This window comes from Armigeres subalbatus, chromosome 3 (genome assembly GCF_024139115.2).
Source record: "Armigeres subalbatus isolate Guangzhou_Male chromosome 3, GZ_Asu_2, whole genome shotgun sequence".
NCBI lineage: Eukaryota > Metazoa > Arthropoda > Insecta > Diptera > Culicidae > Armigeres > Armigeres subalbatus.
In genome coordinates, this window is record NC_085141.1 from 7894769 (window position 1) to 7907817 (window position 13049).

Here is a 13049-nt window from a genome sequence, read left to right on the forward strand (position 1 = left end):
TAAATAGTAATAAATTGACCACCGCGGAGAGCGAATCGCTTGTGTTTTCTCGTCCACTTTACGCGTCCGAAATACCCCGCCGGGAGTTGTGTCGGTTCCGCTGTGTACCGTGGGAAGCCTCAGTGATAACTTCCCACAGGTTATGAGCCCAGTGCAAGTGGAAGAAAACAGCGAAATCTGGGTGAAAAGTTGCTCGCAAAACAGTCGTGGAGTGTTGAAGCTGTCTCGCGCAATTCTTTTTGTGTGTTTTGTTCAGCGGGAATACATTCGTTCCGGACTGTTGGGGTGGTAAATGCAGCAAAAATTGTTTGGAAGCAAGTGAAAACAGCACCTCGTCTGGTCGGCATTTAGTAGGGCTGGTTAGGCTGTTATCCAGTTGTGTCGGTACGAGTTCAGAAGCCAAAAGGTGTTGGCCGTACTGAAACTGCCATTTTGTGCCGCGAGTCAGGCTACGGGCCGTAATTGTAGCAGTGGTAATCGAAGTGACTGTGTGTTCGCGTTCGATTGAGTACAGGCTGCGCCAGAAAAACGATCGGAATAGAAATGAGTGAGAAAGTTCTGATTGCGCGTTTGGGTAATAAGAATTACCAAACGTGGAAGATTAAAATAGAAATGCTTCTGATCAGTGTCGCCTTGTGGCATACGGTTAACGAGAAGAAACCGGAGCCAGTGACTGCAGCATGGTCGAAAGAAGATCAGAAGGCGAGGGCAATGATTATTCTGAATGTGGAAGATAATCAGTTGCCGTTGGTGAGAGACGCCAAATCGGCGGTCGAAGTGTGGAAAAAGCTTAAAAAGTACCCCGAAAAGGCTACAGTTACGTCGCGAGTGTCGCTTTTGAAGAAGCTCTGTAGCCTGAACTACGAAGAAGGTGCGGATATGGAGGAGCACTTGTTCAAAATCGAAGAGCTTTTCGATAGGCTGTCGTGTGCCGGGCAGAAAATTGAATGTTCGCTACAGGTTGCGATGATCTACCGAAGTTTGCCGGAGTCATACGACGGTCTGGTGACGGCGTTGGAGAGCCGGCCAGACGCGGACCAGACGATCGAGTTTGTGAAACAGCGGCTGATGGACGAATACCACCGACGAATGGAGAAGCGAGGGGTTTCCGGTGAGTGCGATGACTAAGCGCTGAAAGTGCAGAACAGAGGTAGACAGCGAATGATAAAGCGGATATGCTACCCGTGCCGGAAACCGGGACACATCCGTGAATTGCCCAGTGCTGCAGAAGATGAACGAGGCCGGAAGCGAAAACGGCAGCGAAGAGGGACCCCGAATATGTTTCGGCGTGGGAGGAAAGCGGCAGCAGAAGAGCTGGTATGTGGATAGTGGCTGCTCGAGCCACATGACCAGCAACCTGGATTTTTTCAGCGAGATGGACGAAAGCGTAAAGCTGGATGTGACCTTGGCGAATGGGTCCACCGTGCAATCCGCCGGAATAGGGAAAGGTCTGTTGAAGTGCATCGATGGTAACGGAAAAGTAAATGAAGTGATCGTGAAAGATGTGCTGTATGTTCCGGAACTGGACAGTGGGCTAATTTCGGTCCGGAAGCTAGCACAAAACGGACTAAATGTGAACTTTGTGAAGTCCAGATGCGAAATTGTAAGCAAGAAGAAAGTGGAAGCTGTTGCCCAACTTTGTGGTGGATTGTATGCTGTGAGAGCCGCAGGAAGCTCCAGAAATTCAGGAAGCGAGCGTTCTGTTGAGGAGGAGCGCAGAGAAGAAGAAAACTTTTACGACTGTGTGGACGAAGATAAATACCGATGCTAAGTGCCGGATGAATTAAGAAGACAACGAAGCGGTAAAAAAAGACGAAGCAGGAGGAGATGGTGTAGGAGAAGTGCTGAAACGACTGTGTGCCCAAATAAAACTCTGTATTGACTTTGTGTATGTTAAACTTTGTGTTAACTGTAAGTGATGATAAACCTCGAGGAGGAGTGTTGAATGTTGGGCCAGTCTAATTTATGTTTGCGATGTTTGTCATCCCTCACCAGCCCTGTGAATATATGTTGTTGTTGTCTATTGTATGTATGTAAATATTAATAAACGACCACCGCGGAGAGCGCATCGCTTGTGTTTTCTCGTCCACTTTACGCGTCCGAAATACCCCGCCGGGAGTTGTGTCGGTTCCGCTGTGTACCGTGGGAAGCCTCAGTGATAACTTCCCACAGAACAGTCATTCCCCCACATATCGAGTTTGGCTACACAAGATGCAGAACCCGCAACTATTATACGTCCCCGATGCTGTGCTTCCGATGCTGGGAGTACGGTCACACCGGCAAGAGATGCACACATCCATCCAGAGTGTGCGGAAAATGCAGCCAAGTGCACGAAGAGGACCGTGAATTGGTCCCAGAACAAAACCCATCTACCGACCAGGCCTCTTCCCCCGCAACTGCCGCACAGGTACAACGTTCCGAACGACCGCCCTGCACAAACCCGGCTGTTCCGGCTTCGGACTTTATGCCAAATGGCCCCTGGTTATTCAAATCGTTATGCCAAACGAAATTATGCCATTATGCCATTTGGGGTACCCTAGTTGCTCCTTCCTTGCGTCCCGTTTTGAGCCAGGCGGGTTTACTACTACCGGCGATTGGTTGGAAGAGGCTGACTGCTTGCATTGGATGGTCACTTCTCACTTCTACACCCTCACCCAGGACTTCTTAGACTGAGCCCCTCCTTAAGACGAGGATAATCTTTCCACCTATCGTCCGCTTTACGCTACGAAACTTTTACCAGCAGCGCTCCCACTTTACTCCCTGGCTCACGTCGTGCCGTAGTGAGCCTTTTTTCCTCCTTTCGTTTCCTTTTCCTCCATTGGCCAACTGGATTGTCTCGCTCTTGCCCGTCTTTTACACTCTTCGTCCTTGTTTGCGAATTTCGTGACCCTAATCTTGTGATTTCCGCTTTGCTGGCGCCTTTTAGCGTTCTGTTGGTAACCGGACGAATCTTCAACAGCTCCGGAAGGCTGGAGAAGCTCTGATTCTACTGATTTACCCATTTTCGTAAAAATAGTAAAAATACCATTCTCCGTGAAAATATGTCAATCCCAATGAAAATTGTGTATAATATCACATCCTACTATTAAAGAAAACAATAAAACCGAAACTCTACTCACCGTCGGGAACATTTCGCAGACCAATACATGTGAGGTGGAATCCCCGGTCACACTGATCACAGAATACCATCTTCCGATTGGTAGCGGTTGTTGTTGTTGTTGTCGTTGTAGTCGTTGCCGTAGTCGCAGTGATGTTGCCTGCACTAGCACTTACAGGACTGTCCGCCGTTGTTGCTACGGTAGCTACGTTAAGTCGGCGGTGGCACTTTTGGCAGGATTTGCACTCAGAACACTGCCACGGGTATTCCGAGGCACGTTTGGACATTTTTGCCGACATGTCGATGCAGGATGGGTGGGCTGAAAGCATACAGAATTTAGTTAAAAAGTTCTTGCCCATTTTGCTTCAATAACTGTACCTCTTCGCCTGCATATTGAACAACGAATAAATCGTTCCGGTTTGTGCTGTTGGTTTCGGTTTTGCGGTCCTTGACAAACCGCACACAGATACGGATTCATTTTGGGTGTGTTTGATTGTTCAGATTTGACGGATGGACTCGATACCGGTAGTATCGCTTTTGCTGGAGGAGGCCTGAACCTAGGATTACTAGGACTCAAGTTTACACCAGCGCTAATCGCCGAAACTTTCTTACTTGGTGTTCTTATAAGCGGTGCATCGGAATCCTGAAAGCAAAACATCAATTTAGAGCTCAAAATTGAATAGGAATTTTGTTTAACTCACATCAGAATCAGCCGAACCGCTAACGGTGTCGGAATCCGAACCTGATTCACTCTCGTCACTATCACTACTTGAATCTTCGTCATCACTACTGCTGTCACTGCTACTGCTTTCACTTTCAGAAGCAACTTCAGCCAACAGCTTTCGATATCGATCTGAACGCAGAATCTCCTTCAGTTGGTGTGGATTTAGTAGTGCGGTGTTGATAGGATAACAACTGGAAAATAAAAAGAGAATAATAGTGATTGGCTGGCATACGACCTAATGTAAACTTACGCCAATTCTTCCGGCGTGTATGCTTGGTAGGATTCGGAGAATTGGCCCGGCACCAAAGCGACCGGGTAGTGTTTCTCTGGACCCGGTGGCTGGGGATCTAGCCGTTGTTCTCGGGGTACTTGCACTACATAAGTTTGCAAGTCCATACAGGATAGGCGGGTTTCCTTTCGTCTAAAAAAATATTGAGTAGTCGTTACAGATATGTAATTTAAACATCGATCAATCTAATTTGAATAGATACGTACTCTTTATTCATACCAATATTCCAGCTGGCGGCCGATTGCATTGCCTTTTGTTTTAACATTTGGCTCTTATCTACACAGTCGATAGCGATGGCAGCCGCGGCTGCAACTTTTTGCAGGTACTTCTGTCGGTCCCGGTAGTACTTCTCCCTCTGGTACCGTTTGTACTCTTCGTACTTTTCCGGATAGTCATTGCACATAATGTCCAGAATTTCCGAAGCGTACACTGCGGTAAGGCCCAGGTCGCACATTTTTTCCGACGCGAGCCCTCGCTCCATGATGTAATTCCGTTCTTCCATATCGACCGGCCGCCTCATCAGATCCGGATATTTCCGCTTGAAGCTTTTTACTCCAAGATATTCTGCGATTTGCTCCTGGATCATGTAATTGTCACCTCCACCTCGAGCGGATGTTGGTAGAGGCCATTCATACTCGGCGATGAACTCAACGGAGAATTCCGTTCGTCTATTGGAGAGAAACACATCAATTAGGAAGGAATGACAGAAGACGTTCGATATTACAACTCACCCATTGACGTCGCACACTTCCATTTTGGCCTTCGGTTTCCGGGTGCTACCAGTCGTTGACAGAATCGTTGACAACGTTCCGTTGTTGTCCTGCGTCACACTGGCACTGCTGAGATACGAACTTTGCGATTCCTCATTCATACTGAAGGGTCCCGGACCAGTGCTGATCAATCGCGTCGGCGTGGTGAAGTTGAAATCTCCGCTCATGAGAGTGTCCTCTTCAAACACTTGCAGCGAATTAGGGCTGGTCAAGGATGCTGACAGATGCAATTTTCGCCGATGGAGTTCCTGCGTTTGTTTTGGAACAGAAGAAAACATTGAATAGTTGATTACAAGTATTATAAGGCAAATAAGGAGACATTGATTATCTTAAATGTCGATATTCGAGTCATCAGTTTTTTAATCGTCGTGCGCCGCTGTTCAAAATCTGTCACGCCGCTGATCTATATTTTTTTATGCAGAATAAAATATTTTTCAAACAGGAGTCTACATTTTTTTTAACGTACTGTTAACCCCACCCAATCAACACCAGTTCCATGCTGTTGTTCTTGAAGCATTGGTCAAATCTATGACAAAGCTGTGGTCTCTACAAACTGTTGGACCCTTTCCAATTCTGGCTAACAAAGAGCAGCAATGCAAAACCCTTTTTTACATTGATAGGCACCAGATAAAAAAAAACCGGAAGCCATTTCAAACGACAAATTTTTAAAATGCAAATGGGGAAGGGCCATTTGGCTAATGTCTTTGGCTGAAGGTCCAAAGGTGCTTGGGCGAATATGTCAGTTGGCTGAAATGGACATACGGATGAAAATGTCGTCCGGTCGAATATGTCATTAGGCCGAAAATTCTGTTCGGTTTAGCCGAACTGGTCATTTTGACAAAAAATCGTTTGGTCGGAATGGTTGTTTGACACGGAGGGGCATTTGACCGAACAGGTTGACATTTTCGGCCATATGACCCGTTCAGTAAATTACTTTTCCTGTTGTATTTCGCATTCAGCAAAATGACATTTTCATTTACGTTCTAATAACTGTTTCGGCCAAATGTTTAAGGTTGAAATTTGTTTAGCCGAATATGTTATTTGACCGAACAAACCTTCTTAATTTGCGATCGATAAATATGTGATCGCTACTGTGCCGAGATCTACTGTGGTATTCTGCTGTACAGAATCCACACTGAATTTATTTTTAGTTTTCCATTATTAAAATTATTGTTGTCGTTGCCAGTCCATCTCATCGTGAGTCCATTGTGTCCGTCGTTTGTCCATGTCGCGAATCCAATGATTGTTGCATTGTTCGGTTGCCATTTATCCGGATACGTTGGAGAGATGCCTCCGAGAAGAACAAATTGACAGTCGTCATAAAGCAGTCATGACGGCGAGGCGCGTTCCCCAAAACGCCACCGTATGGGCTGCGCATCCGGCGACTGATGGAGGAGCTAGGAATCGGACCCATGACCATTCGCTTGTAAGGCGAACGTGTAGCCAACTACGCTACGAAACCTTGTCAGAAGAGGCTATTTAGTCGAAAAAATGTTATTCGGCTGAACGGATCGACATTCTTAGCCATATTACTCAATCAGCAAAATATACTTTTTGGTCGTATGATTCGGCTAAACAAAAAAGCACTATAAAGAAAAAAATCATTTGGTAAAACGGTATTTTTGACCACATTCTATTCTATTCGGCCAAACGAACTGTTAAGAAAAACGACACGGAATAAGTGCCAAATAATCCTCTCTCTATTTCAAACATTTTCCCATGGAATTTCCGAAGAATTTCTCATGAACTATAATTGTTCAAAGAGATCTTTATAATTTAGTTTTATTACGCACAGATACATTCAATTTATCCTTCAAGCATTATAAGTAGTTGAAACATTGACTCATTGACTAGTTGAAAATGTAGGACACTATACAAACAAATAGCCAAATAAACCAATTTTATTGTATTTGTAATTTTTTTCTATAAATTAAAACGAATGTTTATTTATTTGAAATCTTCCTACGAACTCGCCGTCAACCATTATCGGAAGTTCCGAAATTTTCACTATCCACCATATAGTTAAAAATTGAAAACCCTAGATGGAATAAGTCAACCAAAAAGAAAGGGGTTCGACTGGTTTTCCATATTGCTTCCTCCATGCTCCTGGAAACACACAACAAACACCAAACCCTGAACGAAGAAGTAGGTGATGAAAGAAGTAGGTGGAAAACACAGGACATGCGGTTAATGAGGGCTCTTTCTCTCACAAATCGCCTGTCGTGCCATGAGCAATGAAAGTATGTTGTATGTTTTGTACATTTTTCTACTCGAATCGTTTCCCCGTATATCTGTCTGTCTGTCGATACGACAAGCGATGGATCATGGTGATGATCTAAACGTAGCGCTTGCTTGTATTATATTATACAATTCTACGTCACTCAAACATTTGCAACAGTCGAAGACGAGTGCAGAGCAAAGCGCTAAACGAAGATCTGAGCAGGCCATGGAGGCGACTGCACACAATCTCCTCCATGGTTTACTTCTGAGCTACGTACACTGGCGGCCGAAAATGAGGCAACGCCAATTATTGTGTAAGCTCTTGTCTCAATAAAGAACAAACGATGCATTACACGTTTATTCGACTTGTTGAGATAGATGTTGTGACACATATCTGATAAAGGAGGGGAATAAAGATTGAATGTTTTCATATACCCTAGTACTGATTTATTCGAAATCGCATGCGGGTTTAAATTGACTGTCTGACACTGTCATGGAAGTGCAGCCCTGTACTGGTGGATCATTACAATAGGGGAGTATGGAAATACTGGATACTTGCAACACAAGTGAACCAAATGAATGCTTCGCCATGTAAAGAGCCATATGGCATTTAAAAAAAAAGTTCAATTATATTTGTATCCTAAGTTTATTTTTAAAACATACTTATAGATGGCGGTTGGTTGCAGTATTTAATGGAGTTTGTCGTCAGCCACATTTTTGCTGACAGCCGACCCTACCACCATATACAACGCCTGATTGCTTTCGCTTTATCATCAAAGTATCGTGGCGCGGAGGTCTCGCTGATTTGTAGCTGTATGCCCGATGCTTGACGTTTCCTTCGCGCGTAGGGCAACCCATTTCTGTTTAGCTGGCTCACTCACCCTAACTTATTACTGTGTGTAAGCCCTGTTCGCTCGCGTGTATGACAAGCATTACTTCCATGTAGATGCCTACTACTTTTATACATACAGTCAAAGATGGCCATGAGAAACACCCAGCAAAGAAGTATACATCGCTTACTTGGTTTCTTCTGGTTGTATTTGTGCTGGTTGTAACTTGCTCCGCAAAAGCGAAGCAAATTATGACGATTGGCAAAGAATACTCGAACAAATCATAAAGAGCAATTGACGTATATTGCATGTCTTGAATGTTACAATGAACAGAGCACAAAAAATGGCTTCTGATTATGAAAAAAACGTATTGGAAATAGTCTTAAAATACGGGCATCGAAACCCCAAAATTGACAAGCCCGTTCCAATCCCAATCAGGTGAGCCATTTTTGGGCAAAACCTGTTCCACTGCCGCCCGCCGCCACCCAGCTCTAAGCAGCTGGTAGGAATGCATCCACACTGTAGTCTGCTATTCCCGGCGGGCGACAACAACTAGCAGCCGAGCAGAGTGCTTGTTTTTCGGTGCCGAAAGTTGCACGCAGACGATAAAGAACAGTTTCAAAAACGGCGAAACGGAGCGAGAATTATCGACGTTGTTGAATGCTTTGCCAGTGCTCATCACTGGGAAGAAAACTCTCTGATTGGATTGCGGTGAGAGCTCCTATTTATGCGCTAATATTCGCAGTGTCCTTTTTTGTACTCTCTTGAATCCGGAGCAATATGCTGTGTGAGGTGCATTGCACTCTTTCTTTTGAGATTCATGTAGAAATCAGTTTTCATTGCACTGTATGGTATAAGCAAAGTAAGCTCAGCGATATGACCACACAAATGCCACTAGAGACGATTGCTTTGATAAGATTGATCGAACAATAAATCAATAATTCAATGCAGGCGTTATGATGCCGATCAAAAATGGTTCATTTTCGCAAACATGGTTTTCTTCGAGAGCTTGTTTTGCCATTAACTTTGTCCTTTGATTAAAGCATTTTTTGCTTTTGTTAGAAAACTCATCTATCTGCTCTATCTTTTCCAATAAAATAATGTTTTTCGTGTACACCTCCTTCTTTGATCATTTTCTTCGACATCGGCCTTAATATCGTTTGGTTTAGTATAATCTTCGTGTAGTGGATAGATATGTAGAACTCGAAGGCAGAAGGAAGGAAGTTTTCACGATTTTTCCGTATGCGTTAGGCACGCAGAGTATATTTGGCTAAAGAATAGGCTAGATACCATATTAGAAATATTTTCAAATTACTTCCTTTTTAAAATTTACCTTAAAATTTATTTAAAAAAAAGCAACAAAGATGCAAGGCCGTGTGGCCAAACACTTTATTAGATGTAAAATCAAAATAGTAATCCTAGCGGTAGTAGTGCCTTTCTCGTGTTTTAAAAAACAAGAAAATACATAAGAGTAACAAGAAATGCACATAAGAAAGGTCAAAATTGCACTTCGGGGAGATAGATTCAGCTATTTACATCAATTCATATTTATTTGCGTTCATTTGAATGCATTGCAGCAGTTTTTGAAATAAAAATTCCTCGATTTTGACCTTTGGGAAAGTTTTTTTATAACTCCGGAGCGTGATGGCCGATTCAATAGCAGAAAATAAGAAGGATTCCGCGCCGAATGCAACCTGTTGCAAGCAAATCGGTTAAGGCTACGCACAAAAAAGTATTTCTCACATTTTTTTTGTACACACACTCACACACAAACATACACACATACAGACATCACCTCCATTCGTCGAGCTGAGTCGATTGGTATATAACACTATGGGTCTCCGAGCCTTCTATCAAATGTTCGGTTTTGGAATGATCCTATGAATAGCCTTTACGTACCTATACTTAGTATACGCGAAAGGCAAACATAAACATACTTTTATTGAAAAAAAAATTGATTGAGAAATTTGAAGAAACTACTTAAAACTGTGTTGTGCAATCACCTCAAAACCGTGTGAAGAAAAAAATTCTAAAACATGACTTATATCCATAAAATCGGCAAAACTCGACGCTAGGAGAAAGTAGACAAGATTATAAACTATACGTAGCCAAAAATTGTGAAAAAATTGAAAAAAATCGAAGTGTTCAATATACCAAGTGTGCTTATAATTTCTAGAACAGTCTATGAATGCTCAGATTGTCAAGATGAGTAGATTGATATATAACACTTTGAACCTTTTATAAAACCCAGATTAATCAACCTGTTGACGATGCCTTTCTAGATTCAATCGTTTGGTTTCGCCTTATAGTCTATTCAGATTACGTCATTTATGATAATAAACATCATGATAAAGAATAACTTGATGCCACTCCCCATACATTCAATTTTCTTTTTCCAATTTACCAAGATAATTATTACTATAAATGGCGTAATCTGAACGATGTTCAAACGAACGGGGTTCAAATTAAAAAGTATTCAGATTAAAGCGGTCATATTATGGGGGTCCACAGTATAGCGAATCAACCAACCAAGCTTATATGGTGCACTGCCGTTGTACGCATAATTGTCCCATGTTGCCTTTGATGAAAAAATCCAAACTCGAAAATCCGTCTCGAAAACTATGACGCATGACTTACATTTGAAGGGAAAAATATGTTTTGTGCATCAACTCATAAAAAAATGAAGAACATTTTGTTCAACATTTGACTTGTGAATATACATATTTAGAGTAAAATAGTACACAATTGAGACATATACAAATTTCAATTGAATTAAAAGGTCATACTAAAAAACGTCATATAAAACTCATGTCTCTGAAAGTCTCCTTAATAAAGACAAAAAAAAACATAAAATTACAATTTCATACAGATATCTACTGGGAAAAGAATCATTTCTTTGTGAACATAGCAACTTCTCAATATTGAAGCGTTCATTGATTTATTAAATTAATTTACTTCACATTTAATTAGTTTTCAGATATGTACTGTTATATTGTAACTGCAGACTGCAGTTCTTTACATTTTTTTGATGAAAAAATTAATCACAATTCCTGAAGGGATAAATCTTTTGAACTAGTAAGGAACACCCACAATTCCTGGAGATGGAAGGACCCTAATACTTGATGAATCAGTTTCCCAGAATTCTTGGGCAGGAATTTCCTAGATTTGTCAAGGAAGAACTTGCACAAAATTCAGGAAAAAATACAGTCTGGAGCAGTGTTGGTAAAATCACTCATATATCTCAATCAATGAGCCCTCCCGTGCGAACGAAATCGTCTGCGATTTTAAAGGAATGCATCACGCTTGAATTTTTCATGCTAAAACGCATCATTAAACTTATTTGCCAAAAAATCATTTTGGTTTAAAAACGCTTTTAAAATCAATTTGGGGGCAATTTATTGCTTATACATGGAAGAGTGTCTAATATTTTATGCGACAAACGTCAATTCACTGTTTTTAACGAAGGAGAACAAAAGAAAACCTACGATGATTCAAATGAATGATTCAACTTATCCATGAGTTTTTAGGTGTTGAGTAGGGTGCGTTTCAACTCACGCTTGATTTGAATCGTCCATGAGTTTTGAGTTTTTGCCAACACTGGTCTGGAGGGGGCAAAGTTTCCTAAAATCCGTGGTGGAAGGACTCTAAATATTTTCTGAATGACTTATTGTAGATTGTAGAAGAATAACTGTGGAGACCGGCTAACAATCAGCTCATATACTGGGAAAATTGGTGTTATTCCATCTTTATCATATCGGACACCGATGAATGAGGCTCATGCGGTAACATGGATTTGGTGATGTATCTGATCTATGTTTATATTTTCAATTTATGGAGAAATGGATGGACATATGACTTCTGTTCCTTGCGCAGGAACACCGGTCCCACCTGTCCCGTTTGACATCCAACCTTCGCTAGGATTTCTCATACTTGCTTATCTAGTGTCAAAAAATCGCACGTTAAAATTAACATTATCATATTATTGTCATACATACATTACTCGAAGTATTTTGCCAGAGCATGATGAGGCTGGTTAAACACATTATAGGTTAAATGTTCGTTATCGAAATCATATCTAATATACTTTTCATATTATATTGAACAATTCAATACAAAATATGGAGAATGTTTATTACATTTTCATTTCTTGAATTGTTTGTTTACTTTGTGTGTTTCATATATTTAATTTATTACTTTTGTCCTTATATTCTACCTATTTAAAATAATGTACTTGGACAGTATTGTTTATTCGAAGACTACATACAAGCATACATTTACACTTTGAAGTGTAATTCCGTACACCCCTTCTTCTTCTTCTTATTGGTATTACATCCTCACACTGGGGACAGAGCCGCCTCGCAGCTTAGTGTTCATTAAGCGCTTCCACAGTTATTAACTGCGAGGTTTCTAAGCCAGGTTACCATTTTTGCATTCGTATATCATGAGGCTAGCACGATGATACTTTTATGCCCAGGGAAGTCGAGACAATTTCCAATCCGAAAATTGCCTAGACCGGCTACGGGAATCGAACACAGCCACCCTCAGCATGGTCTTGCTTTGTAGCCGCGCGTCTTACCGCACGGCTAAGGAGGGCCCCGCACACCCCTAGTCCCCGTATATATGGAACGGATTCGTGCATAGCTTTTCCGGCTTATCTCAGACGATTATTTCAGACTTAATTTTTTCAATAATTTGTGCTTGATCATATACAGGCGACAAGGTGGACAAAGAAATGTAGTTAAAAAACTAGAAATTTCTCTTTCCCACAAAAAATTTAAAATGTTTTTTTCGGTTATACATCATATATTATATAACCCTGCTTCAAATTTATGAAAATATGAGATCTCTTGACTGAATTTGTTGTTGATTCAAATCAGTAGCAGTGTCAAAATAAATTCAAACTCTCATTCCTCATGCCCGACTCAAATCAAGCGCGAGGTAAAATCTGCCGGAATCACTGTATGCGATTCAGAAAAATATAGAGAAGTATATAAGGTATGTAATAGGTAATTTTATCATCTTATGGGTTTTCACTCGTTCTTTTTATCGCTTTTGTCTCTTTTTTTTTCGATTTAGAGGGCGAGTAATGGCGATTGAACCAAGGCTTATGTGTACACTG

The 13049-nt window shown here is 41.6% G+C and overlaps 1 protein-coding gene across 8 annotated transcripts in view; it reads right to left on the bottom strand.

The window, feature by feature from the left end:
* The window catches only part of LOC134224521 (uncharacterized), a 54675-nt gene that overhangs the window by 2785 nt on the left and 38841 nt on the right, over positions 1 to 13049 (bottom strand). For all 8 annotated transcript variants that reach the window (XR_009982966.1, XM_062703892.1, XM_062703889.1 and 5 more), the window contains exons 5-10: positions 4842 to 5128; positions 4317 to 4778; positions 4072 to 4242; positions 3799 to 4012; positions 3476 to 3740; positions 3120 to 3416 (exon numbers count right to left, since the gene is read on the bottom strand). Coding sequence is in view for 7 of the 8 variants with exons in the window: in XM_062703892.1 (XP_062559876.1) it covers positions 3120 to 3416; positions 3476 to 3740; positions 3799 to 4012; positions 4072 to 4242; positions 4317 to 4778; positions 4842 to 5128 (1696 nt within the window). In the remaining variant the exon portion in view is untranslated. The remainder of the gene's footprint in view (positions 1 to 3119; positions 3417 to 3475; positions 3741 to 3798; positions 4013 to 4071; positions 4243 to 4316; positions 4779 to 4841; positions 5129 to 13049) is intronic.